Below are 20234 nucleotides of genomic sequence, written 5' to 3' on the forward strand. Positions count from 1 at the left end.
GAATTCTAACTTAACTGATAACCGTAACCCGCTTGCCAAACAAAACTCTATCAATCTCAGTTTTTTACATTTTGAATTGACCTCCCAGCCTCAGCTGCTTTTTTTGGCGGGAGTTCAGGGGGTGGGGAGGTCAGGGGAGAGAGTTCCAGATTTCCAATGCCTCGTGTGTGAAGGAATGTCTCCTGACATTACCCCCAAGGCTCTAGTTTTAAAGATTAATATATGGATCACTGGGCAGTCACTCTCTCTGTCTCTCTTTGTCTCTCTCTCTCTCTGTGTCTCTCTCTTTCCACTAAAGTGTTTAATCACCGGAGGATACAGAATTTTAAACGACAAACCTAACTCCAATTTTCTCCTGATTAAAGTTCTACCTAGGATGCCAATGGAGTGGTGACTGGGTGAGGGTTTGTTGGCTCTACTGGTCACTGGGACGGGGGGTTGGGGAGCTGTTAAAGTTAGTGATGGAACCTGACATTAATTAATTTAAAACAAAAACAAAAATACCTGGAAAAACTCAGCAGGTCTGACAGCATCTGCGGAGAGGGACACAGTTAACGTTTCGAGTCTGAATGACCCTTCATCAGAACTAAGACTAAGACATATAGAAATGAGATGAAATATATGCTGGTAGAAGGTAAAAGCTACCAGCTTTTATTTCACCTCATTTCTATATGTCTTAGTTCTGATGAAGGGTCATACGGACTCGAAACGTCAACTGTCTCCCTCTGCGCAGATGCTGTCAGACCTGCTGAGTTTTTTTACAGGTATTTTTGTTTTTGTTCTAGATTTCCAGCATCCGCAGTATTTTGCTTTTATCTTAAGTGATTAATTAATTTAATCTGGCTGTTCCAAGAGCCGGTGGGGAATCTGGATTCTGTGGGGGAGGGGAGGGGAGGGGATTGAGTTAAACCACACCAGGGAAAGAGGGAGTTCCCCCTAGCACGCTGCTCAAAATTTACCCCTTACCCAACACCTTAGCCAGGTGATCTGGTCCCATATCTCACAGCTTGCCAGGGTAGCTTCTGCAAGGCTGGAGCGTCTAGAACATGGTGGGGCCAGGGGGCTGTGGGGGAGGGCGGGGGTGGTGGGGGCACAGTCTCAGGATAAGGGGTCGGCCATTTTAGGACTGACATGGAGAGAAATTTCTTCCCTCAGAGGGTTGTGACTCTTTGGAATTCTCTACCCCGGAGAAGCTGTGGATGCTCAGTCATTGGGTATCTTCAAGACCGAGATCAACAGATTTTTGGATTCTAAGGGAATCGAGGGATATGAGAATGTGGAGTTGATATAGAAGATAAGCCACGATCATATTGAAGAGTGGAGCAGGCTCGAGGGGCCGAATGCTCCTATTCCTTATGTTTGCCTGGTTTTTTTTGGGGGCTATCTGTGGGATCTTGCTGTGCGTAAATTGGTTGCTACGTTTCCTATACTTAAACAGTGACTACAGTTCAACAAGTACTTCGTCGGCTGTAAAATGCTTTGGGACATCCTGAGGTTGTGAAAGACACTATCTAAATGCAAGTTCTTCCTTTCCTTATCCTCGAATCTGATTGGCTGGCTTTCAGTGGGAGGCGGTGCGCAGGATACAGGGGAGTATCCCGGAGGATCGGATGGGGGAGTCAGCGACGAGGGGGAGAGAAGCATTATGGGAGACTCGGCAGAGCCGGGGGGGGGTAAAACTCAACTTGGTTAGAGAGGCGGTCAGGGGGCTTAGGTCTCCAGAGCAAAGACACTCACTTGAGGGAATGAGTTGGAGGGCACGAGGGTGGAAGTGAGGGATGGAAGCTGAGGGAATGAGGGAGGGAGGACAAGGGGAGAATGAGGGAGGTAGGGCAAGGAGGGAATGAGGGCGGGAGAGCACTCAAGGGGAATGGGAGAGGACAATTGCTAGTGTAATGTTAATTGTAATTAAGGTTAAGGATAAACAGGTAGAGGATACGGATTAAGTATCTTGAGCACATACAAAGAGAGACTGCCCCGGAAATGATATTTTAATCCAGTTTGTTAAGTTTCCTTTAAAGTTAAGGTTTTTGTTACAGTGCCTCTTTAAGGGGCTGTTAATCAGTTCATTTGTGACTAACGTATAAGATTCTGAGGGGTCTTGACAGGGTGGATGTGGAGAGGGCGTTTCCTCTTGTGGGAGAATTTAGAACTAGGGGGTCACTGTTTAAAAATAAGGGGTCGCCCATTTAAAACGGAGACGAGGCAAATTTTTTTCTCTCAGAGGGTCGTGAGCCTTTGGAACTCTCTTCCTGAAAAGGCGGTGGGAGCAGAGTCTTTGATTATTTTTAAGGCAGAGCTGGATAGATTCTTGGTAAGCGAGAGGTTATCGGGGGTAGGCAGATTTGAGGTTGCTATCAGGTCAGCCGCAATCGTATTAAATGGCGGAGCAGGTTCGAGGGGCCGAATGGCCTACTCCTGCTCCTTGTTCATATGTTCGTAATTTCATGATTAGTCCATTGGTTTATTTTATTGGTAAAATAAAAAGTGTATGAAGAGACAATTGCTCCTTTAAGGGTCTGTTAATTATTTAATTAGCTAATTTGTTCATTTGTTTAATTGTTCTACTCGAAAGAGTATAAAGAGGCAAACCCCAGAAACGATATTTTGTTCTAATTTGTTAAGTTTAATTTTGGTCCTGACTTTTTGTTAGTGCCCCTTTAAGGGGCTATTAATTAGGTAATTAGTTTATTTGTTATTTAATTAGTATAAAGAGAGAGGGCTGGGACATGGCGTGAGTAGGTAGGAGGCGGACATATGTAATGCTGTGTTCTGTAAATAAACCAACTATCAAGGAATAGATTTGCGTTCAGTTTCATACTTTTGGTTTGGGATCTTTTTATCAGGAATGAGGGAGGGAGGAGGAGGAGGGAAAGAATGAGGAAGGAAGTGGGTTAGGAGAACATGGGGGCGGGGGCGGGGGATGAGCATTTGAGGAGGGACGGGAGAGAATAAGGGGGAGGGAGGATGAGGGGGGATGAGGGGAGGAGAGCAATAGATGGGGGAATGAGGGAGGAGGAACACTTGACGAGGCAGAATTGAAGCAGAGCGGTTCAGGGAGGAGGGTAAGGGGTGTGGGACAGTGAGCGAGGGGCACTTTAACACCTCACAATTTCGGCCACGGCTTGAGTTGTTGCCCCCAGAAATCAAAATCTTTCTCCTTCTCCTTTGGTTTTAACCTTTGATGAAGAGAGAGAGCTGCTGATATTTCCAGGTCTAACCAAAACCATGTGCGGGAGAGAGAGCAATATTAATGGTCTAAAATAGAAAACAAAATCTTTCCTGTGTGCTGAAGAGGGTGAATTAAATCCAGTTAAAGAGTGAAAATAGCACCCAAAGGAGAATTTCAGGGGGAAAATCGCTCGGAGAACATGTAGGCACTGTCAGCAGCTTATTGACCAAGGGAGGCATCACACAAAGGAGATGCTAGCTCAAGAATCTTAGTTCACCTTTAGCCATCCTGATAGTTGCTTAATATAATTGTTACCTTGTGCCCCCCCACCCTCGAATCTCTGTAACCTCCACCAGCCCTACAACTCTCTGGGATCTCAGTGCCCCTCCAATTCTGACCTGTTATCCACCCGCATGTCTTAAAAGCCTACCAGGCCAAGATCTGGGCCATCTAATATCTCATCAGAGTTTTGCCTGTGGACACCTTGGGATTTACACCTTGGGATGTTTACTACGTCACAGATGATTTCATTACCAAGAGTAGCTTTTCTTAAATTATGAAGTTAAATTGAATTGAAACTCTACCAGCTGATGCAGTGGGGTTTGAACCCTTGTCCCCAGAGCACTAGCCTCTGGATCACTGGTCCAGTGACATTCCCATTATGCTACCCTCTTCCCCCTGCTGTTCCTGTAGGTAAGCTCTTAATAGGCAATAAAACATCCAAGCTTTCTCACTCTGATACAAACCCCCTGTAAAAGACACCGCTTGATTCCTAAACATTTTCCCTCTCCCTGTCGGCTTTCCCTGCGGTGGGGGGATGCAGAGTGTGAGAGACGCCAAGGAAGGAGGTGGAGAACGTGCTGATGGAAGGGGTCAGGCTGCAGGTTTCAAATGGAATTCCATTCGGCCGGGTGTCTGTGAGCCACTTGGCAACCGCAGAGCAGAGAATAAAGCGAAAAGAAAAATAAATTGCTCCAGCCCTTGCTGAGTCAGAGTCTGAAATCTCTTGGGAACCTGGCTCCGGGTGCACGTGGAAAGGCTAAATCCGGCATCCCCTTTCATCGTCCATCACTCCTCAAGGGCCAACTGCAAATAGTCGCCATGGTAACGAGGCCTTTCCTGAGTAGGCCTCAGGCTTACAGCCTGGACATGGAAAGATGGAATGCGTAACAAGACATCCCTCTTGATGTATGTTACTCAGTGCAATCCCTCACTCGCCTTCACACATCCCGGGCACCCCAACTCTCCCCGGCCTTTTATTCCCCACTTCTGACTGGACTTTGGCACATTGGCAGAAACTCTGCCACGTTTAATTTCCTTTCCATTTGTCTCTTAATCCAAACTGTGAGGCGTCACTGTCACTAGAAGTAGTGAGACCTCTGCTGTTATACCTCCACAGCCACTCATGGCTGGCACAGGTTATTGTTTGAGGGGCACCAGGGCCTCTCTCTGTCCCTCACAGTCCTGGACCCTTCCAGCTTCCTGTGCCAGAGACCTGGGCCAAGTGCCACTGGGAAATGGTGCCAAGGCTAACACTGAACTTATCCACTATTTATCCAGCTCGCCCAGTGTGAAAGAACTTATATCTTTCATTATTTACATTCTCAAATTTATTCCAAGCTTTTCTCCAAATTTCCGAGCACTCTCTCCATTTCTAATGAGTTTTACATCTGTCAGGTTTGTTAGATACATCCATAGAATAAAATATTGTTCACCCCTCCCATCAAACACTCCCAGGGCAGGTACAGCACAGGGTTAGATACAGAGTAAAGCTCCCTCTGCACTGTCCCCATCAAACACTCCCAGGACAGGAACAGCACGGGGTTAGATACAGAGTAAAGCTCCCTCTACACCGTCCCCATCAAACACTCCCAGGACAGGTACAGCACAGGGTTAGATACAGAGTAAAGCTCCCTCTACACTGTCCCCATCAAACACTCCCAGGACAGGTACAGCACGGGGTTAGATACAGAGTAAAGCTCCCTCTACACTGTCCCCATCAAACACTCCCAGGACAGGTACAGCACGGGGTCAGATACAGAGTAAATCTCCCGCTACACCGTCCCCATCAAACACTCCCAGGGCAGGTACAGCACGGGGTTAGATACAGAGTAAAGCTCCCTCTACACTGTCCCCATCAAACACTCCCAGGGCAGGTACAGCACGGGGTTAGATACAGAGTAAAGCTCCCTCTACACTGTCCCCATCAAACACTCCCAGGACAGGTACAGCACGGGGTTAGATACAGAGTAAAGCTCCCTCTACACTGTCCCCATCAAACACTCCCAGGGCAGGTACAGCACGGGGTTAGATACAGAGTAAAGCTCCCTCTACACTGTGCCCATCAAACACTCCCAGGGCAGGTACAGCACGGGGTTAGATACAGAGTAAAGCTCCCTCTACACTGTCCCCATCAAACACTCCCAGGGCAGGTACAGCACGGGGTTAGATACAGAGTAAAGCTCCCTCTACACTGTCCCCGTCAAACACTCCCAGGACAAGTACAGCACTGACCAAGTGACAATGAAGGGTGCTGAAGCCAAATGCAGAAGCCAAGCCACCACCTATGTTGGGATTGGAATGTGGGATCCTCATGATCTTCATCTTCATGACAGCACCTTCCAAACCCACGACCTCTACCACCTGGAAGGACAAGGGCAGCAGACACATGGGGAACACCACCACCTGGAGGTTCCCCTCCAAGTCACTCACCATCCTGAGTTGGAAATATATCATCGCTCCTTCACTGTCGCTGGGTCAAAATCCTGGAACTCCCTCCCTAACAGCACTGTGGGTGTACCTACACCACAGGGACTGCAGCGGCTCAAGAAGGCGGCTCACCCACCACCTTCTCAAGGGGCAATTAGGGATGGGTAATAAATCCTGGCCTAGCCAGTGCCATCTAAATTTCCAAAGTGAATGATAAGAGAAAGAACTCGCATTTATATAGCACCTTTCATGACCTCAGGATGTCTCAAAGCGCTTTACAGCCAATGAAGTACTTTTTGAAGTGTAGCCACTGTTGTGATATAGGAAATACGGCAGCCAATTTGCACGCAGCAAGATCCCATCAACAGTAATGTGAGAATGGTCAGATAATCTGTTTGTTTCTGCTGTTGGCTCAGGGATAAATATTGGTCAGGACACGGGGGAGAACTCCCCTACCCTTTTGCAAAATAGCGAACGTGGAACCTTTTCCTTAGAGGGCAGTTGAGGTCCCAGTTATTCATCTGATCTAAAAGATGGCACCTCAGACAGTGCCACACTCTTGCATGACTGTAGTGGGTGGTCAGCCTAGAGTGGGATTTGAACCCATGACCCACTGACTCAGAGATGAGAGTGCAACCCACTGAGTCATGTTCAACGCATGCTCGCGAGTCATAACAGTATAGAGTCATTACAACACAGGAGGCCATTCGGCCCCATTGAATCCATGTTGACTCTCACCTGAACAATCCGGTCAGTCCCATTCCCACTGCTCTATCCCCGTATCCCTGCAAGTTTATTTCCCTCCAGTGCCCATCCGAGGTCCTTTTGAAATCATTCATTGTCTCTGCTTCCACCGCCCATCGTGGGCAGCGAGTTCCAGGTCATCACGACTCGCTCCATAAAAACAGTTCTTCCTCACATCTTCCCCGTATCTCTTGTCCAAAACCTTAAACCTGTGTACCCCCCCTCCGCAAGTCCTTGTATCATCAACTCGTGGCAGCAGCTTCTCTTTGTCTACCATATCCAAACCTCTCATCATCTTGTCCACCTCCATCGAATCTCCCCTCAGTCTCCATCGCTCCAAGCAGAACAACCCCCAGCTTCTCCAACCCAACCCTGTAGCTAAAATCCCTCACCCCTGGAGCCATTCTGGTAAATCTCCTCCGCACCCTCTCAAGGACCCTCACATCCTTCCCAAAGGGCGGTGGCCAGAATTGGACCCAATACCCCAGGCTGTGGCCTGACCCAGAGCTTGGGAAAGATTCAGCGTAACCTTCCCGATTTGTACTCAGTTTTCTAGTCATGAAGTCCAAGATCTCACATTATGTCTGGCCACCTTCAAAGATCGATGCCCAGAAAGACCCCTTGCCCAGTTCCTTCTGTCCCTGTACAATCCCAGGCAATATGTTACCCTGGTGACTCCCATCTTGTTCCTTAGTCACAGGGCATCGCATAAACCCCGGGCAACGCAGTGGTGGGGGAGGGGAAGGGAGGGAGCTGTTCACTGGTCTAATGTGTCTCTCCATCCCGCCCTTCATTCCGCATTCCGCCCCCACCCCCCACCCCGCCACAGGTCATCCCTGCTGGGGAAGGTGCTGCGCATCGACATCAACCACAACGACCACGGACCCCCCTATCGGATTCCAGCGGACAACCCCTTCGTGAGGGAGAGGGGCGCGCGGCCCGAGGTCTATGCCTACGGGGTGCGGAACATGTGGCGGTGCTCGGTGGACCGCGGCGACCCGGCGACGGGCGATGGGAGGGGGCGCCTGTTTTGCGGCGATGTGGGCCAGAACAAGTTCGAGGAGGTGGACATCATCCAGAAAGGGGGCAACTACGGCTGGAGGGCCAAGGAGGGTTTCTCCTGCTATGACAAGAAGCTCTGCGCCAACTCGTCTCTGAGTGAGTCGCACTTCCATTGGAGTTTGGTGTTTTCTTCCCCCCACAAAGTGAACATTGACCCCACTGAGCTTTGGTGACATCCACCAGTATGTTTCAACACACACACACAAACACACCCACATCAACGCACACACCCCGACACACATGCACACACACCCCGACACACACACACACACACACCCCGACACACACACACACCCCGACACACACACACACACCCCGACACACACACACACACCGACACACACACACACACCCCGACACACACACACCCCGACACACACACACCCCGACACACACACACCCCGACACACACACACACACCCCGACACACACACACACACACCGACACACACACACACACACCCCGACACACACACACACACACACCCCGACACACACACACCCCGACACACACCCCCACGCATGAACACGACCTGACACACACACACACGCGGCCCGACACACACGCATCCCGACACACACAGAGACACACCGACACACACACACACACGCACCCCGACACACACACTGACACACACAGAGACACACCGACACAAACACACACGCACCCCGACACACACAGAGACACACCGACACACACACTCAAAACAACCACATCAACGCACACACCCTGACACACATGCACACTGTCGCGCACACACCGATGCATGCACACACACAGACATACACACACACACACCGACACACGTACACACATCAACACAGACACACAAACACTCACACGCACACCAACAGCGACTGCATAGCAATCAGGAGAGCAACACAAGTATTCCCACCAGCCCTCGGTGTATCCTGGACTGAGAACAACTGCTCAGACATAGGCCAGAGGCTGAAACTGGCAACATCCTTGTCTGGATGGTGTTTTTAACCAACCCAGCCACTGCGGGGAGGACGAGAGGGAGAAGGGGAAGGTTAGCCATTCTCTTTCCGATGCTCGACGAGCTTGAGGGCAGCGGGGAATGTGTTGGCAGGCAGCTTGGAGCGACGCTGTTCCTAAACAAACTCATTCCCCCACAGATATCCCAGCAGGAAATTCTCTCCCCAGCCCAGTGCTGCAGCCAGTACTCACATCTGGGGGTAATTTAGCGATTGGAAACATTTGCGGCTAACCTGCAAACAGACAGTGGGCCACAGCGCTCACTATAAACACAGACGCGCGCCCCACAGGCTGATTTACGGCCATCCTGGGCCTTCCCGACAATCCTCAGGATATTTTCTCGCTCCTGCTCGCACCTCCCACCTCAGCCGCTTTTTCCAGTTTAAGCAATCCTTTGGCGTTAGTCGAAAGTCCTGCCGTTAACTGGTTAGCATCACACCGCCCACACCTCTGTCGCCGAGCCCAGTTTGCATTCTGCTGTCAGACCGGCCTTCCTTTGACACTACCTCCTCCCTCACCTCACGGCCAAGGTAACACCGACGTGAGCACTCAGCTCGATAGGAGGATATTGAGGGCAAACTTTTCCTATTCCTTTCATGGGAGGTGGGCATGGTCGGCAACACCAGCATTTGTTGCCCATCCCTAATTGCCCTCGAACTGAGTGGCTTGATAGTCCAGTTCAGAGGGGCAGTTAAGAGTCAACCACGTCGCTGTGGGGTCTGGAGCCACACGTAGGCCAGACTGGGTAAGGACGGCAGATTTCCTTCCCCCTAAAGGGGCATCAGTGAACCCGATGGGGTTTTTATGATAACTGATGATGGTTGTTGTCACGGTCGCCACTACCCAGACGTTCAATTCCAGATTTTAATTAATTGAACTTAAATTCCACCAGCTGCTGTGGTGGGATTTGAACCCATGGCCCTCCTCCCACCCCCACCCCCACCCCCACCCCCACCGACGTTGGCCTGGATTACTAGTCCACTGTCATTACCACATCACCCTCTCCCCATAATTAATTAAATACATGGCGTGTTACAAAACAAACCTATAGAAACAGGCCATTCGGCCCCTCTGCTCCATGCTGGTGTTTCTGCTCCACATGAGCCTCCTCCCACCCCTCTTCATCCCATCAGCCTAACCCTCTATTCCTTTCTCCTTCATGTTGATCTAGCCTCCCCTTATTAAACGCACCCACACTATTTGCTTCAAACTCTCCTTGTGGTAGCCAGTTCCACATTCCCACTGATTTATAGATGAGGAATTTTCTCCTGAATCCCCCCATCGGATTTACTCGTGACTGTTAATACTTAAGGCCCCTAGTTCTGGTCTCTCTAACGTGTGGAAACATCCTCTCCGCTTCTACCCTGTCGCACCCCTTCGTAAATTGAAAGGCCTGTATCAGGTCACCCCCCCTCAGTCTTCTCTTGGCGAGAGAGGGGAGCCCGAGGCCTGTTCAGGCCTTTGAGTCAAGTGTAGCACTGGGGATACATGTAGATGGTCATAGATGGCAGCTTTCCCCCCCCCCGGTGAATTGGTTGGGTATTTAACAGCGATCTTAGAGCTTTAATCATCTGTTTTGTACTCTGGGGCCGACTCAGAATCGCTGGTACCAATTTCGTAATTTGGCAGGCCGAGGTTCGAACCCACGGCCTCTAGAGTTGCTATGGCAATACCGGTTGAGCAGGTTGGGCCTATACCCATTGGAGGTTAGAAGAATGGGAGGTGATCTTATTGAAACATATAATATCCTGAGGGGCCTTGACAGGGTGGATGCTGAGAGGATGTTTCCCCTCGTTGGGGAATCTAGAACCAGGGGGCAAAGATTCAAATTATTTAAGTTGGAGACGAGGAGGAATTTCTCTCTCTCAGAGGGTCGTTAGTCTGTGGAATTCTCTTCCCCAGAGAGCAGTGGAGGCTGGGTCATTGAATATATCCTAGGCTGAGTCAAAGGTTATGGGGGACAGGCAGGAAAGTGGAGTTAAGGCCTCAATCAGATCAGCCATGATCTTATTGAATGGTGGAATGGGCTTGATGGGCCAAATGGCCTACTCCTGCTCCTAATTCTTGAGTTCTCGGTATCCGGGACACACTCCCAGTCGGGTGTGCAACAGGCTGCGAGATCGCCAGAGACTGCCCGCCGTGCTGCCCAGCACAGCCCCCAGGCATTCTGCACTCCTGCAGGAACACCGCCAACAACAACCTCCGAGATCCAGGAGTCGAGAAACCATGGCAACAGACGTTAAAAGTCCTGTGCCTCGCTGGTACTTTGCTTTGTCTCTTCCCCGGCGGCCATCTTGAAATTCAAAACGCAAGTTCAATATTGGGAATAAAAATGCAGACAATGCTGGGAAATGCCCAGAGGGTCAGACAGCATCTATGGGGAGAGGGAAGGAGGGAGGGAAGGAGGTAGAGAGGTACAGAGAGACAGAGAGAGAGAGAGAGAGAGAGAGAGAAATCAGCATGTGGGATGGAATGAGAGTGTTGAGTTTAAATGAGGTTCAAGGGACGTCTGAATGAATGTCTGGACAGAGATGGGATTGAAGGCTTCATCGATGAAGCTCAAGCTTCTTGGGCCTATAAGAACATAAGGAATAGGAGCAGGAGTAGGCCATTCAGCCCATCGAGCCTGCTCCACCACTCAATGCGATCATGGCTGATCCTTGGCTTCAACTCCATTTTCCCGCCTGCTCCTCATATCCCTTCATTCCCCAAAAGACCAGAAATCTGTCTCTCTCAGCCTTAAATATATTCAACGATGGAGCATCCACAACCCTCTGGGGTAGAGAATTCCAAAGATTCACAACTCTTTGAGTGAACAAATTTCTCCTCATCTCAGTCCTAAATGATTGGCCCCATATTTAGATCCTAGCGTCCTAGATTCCCCAGCCAGGGGGAAACAACCTCTCAGTGTCTACCCTGTCGAGCCCCTTCAGAATTGTGTATGTTTCAATGAGGTCTCCTCTCATTCCTCTAAACTCCAGGGAACGCGCCAAGATTCTTTCGACAGCACCTTCCAAACCCGCGGCCACTACCACCTAGAAGGACCAGCAGATAGATGGGAACACCACCACCTGGAAGTTCCCCTCCAAGTCACTCACCATCCTGACTCAGAAATATATTGGCCGTTCCTTCACTGTCGCTGGGTCAAAATCCTGGAACTCCCTCCCTAACAGCACTGTGGGTGTACCTACACCACATGGACTGCAGCGGCTCAAGAAGGCAGCTCACCCACCACCTTCTCAAGGGGCAACTAGGGATGGGCAATAAATGCTGGCCTAGCCAGCGACACCCACACCCCACAAATGTATATATAAAAAAAGAATATAAGCACAATTTACTCAGCCTCTCATCATAAGACAACCCCCTCATCCCAGGTTCCAATCTATTGAACCTTCACTGTACCACCTCCAGTGCAAGTACGTCCTTCCTTAAACATGGAGGCACAAACAGGGCCCTTTGCTGAATGTTCTTCCTTATTTATGCCTTTGCCTGTGTTTCAGACGACATCTTGCCAATATTTGCATATCCCCACAGACTAGGCAGGTCTGTGACAGGCGGCTACATCTACAGGGGCTGCGAGATGCCCAACCTGAACGGACTCTACGTCTTCGGAGATTTCATGAGCGGGTAGGTTCTTGCGCCGTCGCATGTTTCACCCGCAGGGCAACACAACAACAGTGTTGTGATGTGCATGTACCTTTAAGGGTACGTATCTTAAACTGCTGTCCATCGCTGTCCACCACAAGACAGGGTGCGATGTATCATCATAGATTCTGCAGATGCGGCAGTCCAACAGGTCGGACATGTCTACATTGCCTCCCAGTTACCATTATCTGTACACAGTCAAATAAAGAGCGCAGGTTATTGTATTACCAATCCTTGCTGTATAATTGGGACTTCTGCGCTAAGCAGAAGAGCACAACAAACAGCAACCACCTGCATTTATATAGCACCTTTAATGCAGTGAAATGTCCCAAGATACTTCACAGGAGCATTATCAAACATAAGTATGACACTGAGCCACATAAGGGGATATTAGGTCAGATGACCAAAAGCTTGGTCAAACAGGTAGGAGTTTAAGGAGTGCTTTAGACTAAGAAGTTTAGGGAGGGAATTCCACAGAGAGAAAAAACCTAAGAATACACCAACGGTAAAGACTAGATGTTACAAAGACAACAAAATGACAAAACTAAAGGCTCTATATCTGACTGCGCATAGCATTCATAATAAAGTAAATGAATTGGTAGCACACATTGAATAAGCTGAAGACACACCCACCAATGGTGGAGCCATTAAAATGAGATAGCCCAAGAGGCCAGAATTAGAGGGGCAGAGAGATCTCGGAGGGTTGTGGGGGCTGGAGGGGATGACAGAGATAGGAAGGGATCGAGGCCATGGAGGGATTTGAAAACAAGGACGGGAATTTTAAAATCAAGACGCTGCTTGACCGGGAGCCAGTGTAGATCAGCGAGCACAAGGGGTGCTAGGGATACGGGACTTGATGTGAGTTAGCACACGGACAGCAGAAGTTTGGATGAGCTGAAGTTTATGGAGGGTGGGGGATAGGAGGCTGGACAGGAGATCGTTGGAATTGTCGATTCAGGAGGCAATAAAGGCATGGGTGAAGGTTTCAGCAGCGGATGAGCTGAGGCAGAATTGGAGTCGGGGTGGGGGGAGGGGGGTTGGGAGTGAGCGGTTGATGATGTTAGCAAGCTGGGTATCTGTGTTACAACACCCACTCTACAATCCCCTCACTGGATCAACACTTCCAACTCCGCTTTATTTCTGAGCAATCGGCATGTTTTAAATGAATAGAGTGTATTTTATCGAGTATATTTTTGCATCGAACAGAAGATATAAACATAACTTGCATTTATATAGCGCCTTTCACAAACTCAGGACGTCCCAAAACACTTAAAAGGCCAATATAAGCACTTCTGAAACGGAGTCGCTGTTGTAATGTGGGAAACACAGCAGCCAATTTGTTACACAGCGCGATCCCACAAACTGAAACTTGATAAAAGACCAGATAATCTCTTGGTTGAGGGGTAAATATTGACCAGGACACTGGGGAGAACTCCCCTGTTCTTCTTTGAATAGCGGCCATGACATCTTTTACATTCGCCCAAGAGGGCAGGCAGAGCCTCAGTTCAATGGCTCACATCAAGAGACAGCACCTCTGACAGTGCAGCACGACCTCAGTGCTGCACGGGGAGCGTCAGTCTGGATTTTGTGCTCAAGCCTCTGGAGTGGGGCTTGAACCCCCAAGCCTGATGATGCAGAGGCGCGAGAGCTACCCACTGAACCACATCCATTTAACAACATGGACTCTCTCAGCTCAGGCATAAGGATGAACTACTGGGGGGTCTATTAGCAAGAGTCAGTACCATCCACAGAGGAGGAGATGAGAAATCTACTAGAGCAGCATGAGTACCCCACACCCTCCCCCCGCCGCCCAAAAGGGGGTCTTGTGGCATGGTGATAGGTGCCTATCTCTGGGCCACAAGCTCTGGGTTCAAGTCCCACTTCAGGACTTGATTACTATGGAAGGTGTGTTCCTAACATGGCCAATCAGGTTGATTATCAGCCTGTAAATCCTTCCAATACGCCAGATGGCAGGCGGTAAGAGCGGGAGAGTTTCCTGGTCAGCCATTCTGCAGAAGGCCACGGCAAACCACTGCCGTGCTTTGCCAAGCGTAATCGTGGACCAATTCCATGGAAGTCCATGGTCGCCAAGGCCCTGAGAGGGCATTGTACCTGGAGGAGTGCCAAGACAGTGGGTGGTATTGAGGGTGTTGTCTGGCCTGATTCTCTGCCCCTTTTCTGTGGCTATGTTTGTGCCCGGGTGTCCCTGAAGAGGGAGCACGTGGTGCCCGCTGGTAGGCTTGAGGCCTTCAGTGAGCGGTGGGCACCACAGGGGCTGGAGTTGCTTCATCAGCCCCCAGAACAACATTTTAAATTTAATTCGGTGAGGTTCCTTTCGAAAGGATAAGGTCCATTTGTGACAGTGACCCTTTGAGGTTCTATCACTTTACTGGGAGAAGGTTATAGAGAGAGAGGCTGCCCAGGGTGCCGGGTAGGTGGGAGGAGTGTAGGAGAGTCACAGTCTGCGAGGCACAAACCCCATTCTCCTGTTGTCTTCCAGCCGCCTGATGGCTCTGAGGGAGGATACGCAATCTGGGCAATGGAGCTACCACGAGATCTGTATGGGCCGTGGGCAAGTGTGTAACTTTCCGAGACTCATCAATAACTACTATCAGTACATCATCTCCTTCGCCGAGGACGAGGCAGGTAACCTTCCTAACTCTGCACCCCGCCATCTGGGTGAATGCAACGCCCAGCCCTTTCATTTCAGTCTCGCCTCCCCTCCCCTCACCTCCCCCACCCCTCTCCTCTCCCCTCCCCCTCCCCTCCCCCTCCCCTCCCCCTCCCCCCTCTCCTCCCCTCTCTCCTCCCTCCCCCTCCTCCCCTCCCTCCCCCCTCCTCCCCTCCCGCCCCTCCCTCCCCCTCCCCTCCCATCCCCCTCCAATCCCCCCTCCCCTCCCATCCCCTCACCCCCTCCCCTCTTCCCCTCCTCTCTCCTCCCCCTCCTCTCTCCTCCCCTCTCCCCTCCCGCCCCTCCCTCCCCCTCCCCTCCCATCCCCCTCCCCCTCCAATCCCCCCTCTCCTCCCCTCCCCTACCTCCTCCCCTCCTCTCCCCCCTCCCCCTCCCCTCTCCCCTCCCCCTCCCCCTCCTCTCCCCTCTCCCTCTCCCCTCCTCTCCCCTCTCCCCTTCCCTCTCCTCTCCCCTTCCCTCTCCCCTCTCCCCTCCCCTCCTCTCCCCTCCCCTCCCCTGCTCCCCTCTCCCCTCCCTCCTCTCCTCCCTTCCCTCTCCCCTACCCTCCTCCTCTCCCCTCCCCTCTCCTCTCCCCTCCCCTCCCTTCCCCTCTTCCCTCTCCCCTCCCCTCTCCCCTCTCCCCTCCACTCTCCCCTCCCCCCTCCCCTCTCCCCTCCCCTCTCCCCTCCCCTCTCCCCTCTCCTCCCCTCCCCAAGATGCTTATCTCAGACATAGTTCCAGAGGCCCACGCAACACTTTAACTCCCCGCCCCGGTGCCCATTCTACATATGTCGGCAGACTGCTCAACTGTGGAGGCCATCACAGTTGCGTTCAACTCTGTCCTATACTGAGGTCCACACAAGCCCACTTCTGGGGCGGTTGGGGGTGGGGTGCGTGGGTGAGGCGGGGTTGGTGACGGCCTTGTCGTTGGTCAGTGATTCGGGTTCAGGGTCCTGCCTTATTTCACCCCTCCCCCATCCCAAGGCCGCCGAAGTTAACAATCAGGACTCGTAACCAGGGAGCGTCACGAGGGGGCTGAACATGTGCTGGCACGAGGCAGATGGACCACCGAATGTGCAGCACAGAAACAGGCCATTCGGTCCAACGGCTCCCTGCTGGTTATCTATACTCCACACGAGATTCCTCCTGCCCCCTCTTCATCTCACCCAATCGGCGTATATTTCTGTTCCTTTCTCCTTCTGGGTGGGAATGTGGGGGAGAACTTGGTATCTTTGAGCAGCGAGCGGGAACGAGTTCTTGCCAGGACAGAACGTCAGCTGAAGTGATATTCCCAACACCTAATCTTGCGATTCAGAGCTGACCATGTCAGGTAGCGTCAGCCTCCTAGGAAGCAGCTCTCACCCTTGTGCTCCAGAAGAGTAGAACATATCTAAGCTGACACCCACCCCCTGGTGTGGGACTGAGGGGAGCGGTGTTTTTGCAGCTGAGCTTTAATCAAGTTCCTCTCTGTCCTCTTGGACGTGCTTCAAAAGATCCCACGATTTGGAGAGGAAGGGGGGCAGTTTTCACTAGCCAATATTTATCCTTCAGCCAGCATCACTGTTGTATTGTCCTCCCCCCTGCCCCCACTCCTTCTTCTTACGATCCCCTTAACATAGAAACAGGCTCCACGCTGCTCCCCAGAGGCCGACTTGGCAACTGCACAAAGCAGCGGCACTCAGGGTGGGGGGTCGATGTGTGAGTAATATCAGGTGTGAATCTCAACCCGCCTCGCTCCAGACAAGACAATCAGGATTTTGTTCTTGTGAGAGAAACAACAGTTAGGGGGGGGAAATGCGTCAGGGAGATTAAAATCCAGTCCTGGGCACCGCATTTTAGGAAGGATGTGAAGGCATTTTTTAGAGAGAGAGAGAGAGAGAGAGAGAGAGAGCGGGGAAAAGATTCACGAGAACGATTCCCAGGGATATGGGGCTGCAGTTATGTGGTTGTAGATTGGAGAAGCTGGGGCTGTTTTTCTTAGAGGAGAGAGGGTTGAGAGCAGATTTGATAGAGGTGTTCAAAATCCTGAGGGATCCGGCCAGAGCGTAGGGGTCATTTAGCTCAGTAATTTTTTTGAGACGTGGTCATCGCTGGCAAGACCAGCATTTGTTGCCCATCCCTAATTGCCCTTGAACTGAGTGACTTGCTCGGCCATTTCAGAGGGGCAGTTAAGAGTCAACCGCGTCGCTGTGGGTCTGGAGTCACATGTAGGCCCAGACCGGGTAAGGACGGCAGATTTCCTTCCCCCTAAAGGGGCATCAGTGAACCCGATGGGTTTTTACAACAATGGGTGATGGTTGCCATGGTCACCGTGACCGAGACTCGCTTTCAATTCCAGATTTATTCGCTGAATTTAAATTCCACCAGCTGCCGTGGTGAGATTTGAACCCGTGTCCCCCCACCTCCCCCAGGGCATTAGCCTGGGGGAGGGGGCCTCTGGATTACCCGTCTGCCCCGTGCGCGCTGCTCTGCACACGCGCAGAAATCCAACGAGTCCGGCGACATCACCGCAACGTCTTTCAAGAGGGGATTGATATTTATCTGAAGTGAAAAATTTTTGCAGGGCTACTGGGGGTTAGTGGCGGGGCAGTGGGGACTAAGCAAGGTGCCCTTGCAGAGAGCTAGCACGGATGCAACGGGCCGAACGGCCTCCTTCTGCGTGGCCGCCATTCTGCGCTGAATGGGAATGAAGCGTGGGCAGGTGGCGTGGCTGACGGCGTTCGCACCGTTTAATGGTTCACTATTCCAGTCAGGTGTCAATGTAAAGAGGAAGGTCGGTTCAGCTGCTCTCACTCCTTCCAGGTGAGCTCTACTTCATGTCCAGCGGCAACCCCAGCGCCTTCGTACCCGCCGGAACCGTCTACAAACTAATCGACCCGTCGCGGTGAGTATCGAACCATCGGCGCTCTGACCAGCAATAATCCCAGTGGTTTGAGGGACAAGCAGAAACCAGCCAGGCCAGTCAGCCCTGTCGAGATTTACCGCCTAAACTTTCAGGTCCCGCCCGCCCACGCGAATCGTTGTGGGGAAAATTCAACGGACCAGCAACCAAAAGGCCCGTTGATTTTCGGGTGGGGAATTTCCAGTCCTTTGGCGGGTGGGACTGGAAAATCCCGCCCTCCTCTCCCTCCCTGTGGCCGTCTCATCAGACAGAGTCCAGACAGCGGCTGGGCTGTAACTCACACGAGTGAGTAATTTGGTATATGAGTTTCAATGGCTGTGTGATGCCAGGTATGTAGGCCGGAACGCCCCAATGACTTGGCGGGTCATATCAAACAGCACATCCCTCCGGCCGTCTGCAGCAGGCAGAATACTGATCGTACCCAACCCAACCTGTGCTTGCAGAGCTCGGGACATAACGTCTAACATTAGAGGTGATTCCGCGATTTGGACAGCACTTGCTGGATAATCCCGAGTGTGCTGAGAATTACACTAACCACCAATTTAAGATGGGCTATCCCCGCCCCAGCCCTGGCCCATTGGTCAACATTGCCTGTCTATCAAACTGTGGCCTTAGCTATTTCGTCCCTTGTCAAAACTAAAGGTTCCCAGCGGGCTGGCCGCAAGTGGAGTTGACATCATTGGATTTCTGCGCACGCGCGGACCAGTCCGCACGGGCAGGCAGGTATCAGCGGCCATCTTGCACAAACCTTATCGCCTCGACGCAGAGGGTGATCCCAGAGAGAGTCGGGGGTCTCCGTGGACGTGTTAGAAAGTCACGGAGTCGGAGCGGCACAGGGTGGAGGCCATTCGGCCTATCGAGTCCATGCCGGCTTCTCCGTGCAGCAACCCGGTCAGTCCCGTTCCCGCCCTCCAACCCCCGTAGCCCCCCTGCAAGTTTACTTCTCTCAATGGCCCGGCTGATTTTCTGGAGGTCGATCGTCTTCACTTCCCCGTCAGATTATGTCCACCGCATTTCACTCGTTCTGTTTTGGTGACTGTGGTGAGGAATTATGGAACCAAACAAGACTGACAGATCACCGCAGGGACATGACCCATCGCCTCATCGACGCATTTACCCATTCACACCAGCTGCTTTAACCGTCCGTTCCTGCTAATTTAGTCGCCAGCTCTATTATCCTCCGAGTTACATTTAACTGTGCTTCTTACTCCTAACGTCAGCGTTTTTAACCTGTGACCACCCTCCTGCTTTTCTCTCTGTTGAAGGCGAGCTCCACCAGGGAAGTGTCGCTTTAAACCCAGGCCTGTCAAGGTGAAGGGGAAGTTGCTGCATTTTCGACCCAAAGAGAGTGAGTCTGTTCCTGCCTCCATGTTTATCTCAAAGCTAGAACACGTCAAACCGCTCGCTGACATTGCACACTTCCTGTCGGTATCACAGTTACTTCCTGTCGTATTTTAGGCATATTTTTTACTGTTGTTTGTTTACTGTCACACTTCACACTTTGTACTGTCACACGTCACGCTGTCACACGTCACGCTGTCACACGTTACACATCACACGTCACGCTGTCACACGTCACGCTGTCACACGTCACGCGGTCACACGTCACACATCACACGTCACGCTGTCACACGTCACGCTGTCACACGTCACGCGGTCACACGTCACACATCACACGTCACACTGTCACACATCACGCGGTCACACGTCACACATCACACGTCACGCTGTCACACATCACGCGGTCACACGTCACGCGGTCACACGTCACGCTGTCACACGTCACGCGGTCACACGTCACACATCACACGTCACGCTGTAACACGTCACGCTGTCACACATCACGCGGTCACACGTCACGCTGTCACACATCACGCGGTCACACGTCACGCGGTCACACGTCACACATCACACGTCACGCTGTAACACGTCACGCTGTCACACATCACGCGGTCACACGTCACGCTGTCACACATCACGCGGTCACACGTCACGCGGTCACACGTCACGCGGTCACACGTCACGCTGTCACACATCACGCGGTCACACGTCACACAGTCACACGTCACGCGGTCACACGTCACGCGGTCACACGTCACGCTGTCACACGTCACGCGGTCACACGTCACACATCACACGTCACGCTGTCACACGTCACGCTGTCACACGTCACGTGGTCACACGTCACGCTGTCACACGTCACGCTGTCACACGTCACGCTGTCACACATTGCACATCACACGTCACGCTGTCACACGTCACACATCACACGTCACGCTGTCGCACGTCACGCTGTCGCACGTCACGCCGTCGCACGTCACGCCGTCACACG

At 51.7% G+C, this 20234-nt stretch overlaps 1 protein-coding gene across 1 annotated transcript in view; it reads left to right on the forward strand.

The window, feature by feature from the left end:
• Positions 1-20234, forward strand: part of LOC144676549 (HHIP-like protein 1) — a 38207-nt gene that overhangs the window by 12914 nt on the left and 5059 nt on the right. Inside the window, exons 4-8 of the mRNA XM_078536952.1 lie at positions 7455-7783; positions 12185-12311; positions 14830-14975; positions 17803-17884; positions 19168-19250. Coding sequence (XP_078393078.1) covers positions 7455-7783; positions 12185-12311; positions 14830-14975; positions 17803-17884; positions 19168-19250 — 767 coding nt within the window. The remainder of the gene's footprint in view (positions 1-7454; positions 7784-12184; positions 12312-14829; positions 14976-17802; positions 17885-19167; positions 19251-20234) is intronic.

Source organism: Cetorhinus maximus, unplaced genomic scaffold, assembly GCF_964194155.1.
Source record: "Cetorhinus maximus unplaced genomic scaffold, sCetMax3.hap1.1 HAP1_SCAFFOLD_1690, whole genome shotgun sequence".
Classification (NCBI taxonomy): domain Eukaryota; kingdom Metazoa; phylum Chordata; class Chondrichthyes; order Lamniformes; family Cetorhinidae; genus Cetorhinus; species Cetorhinus maximus.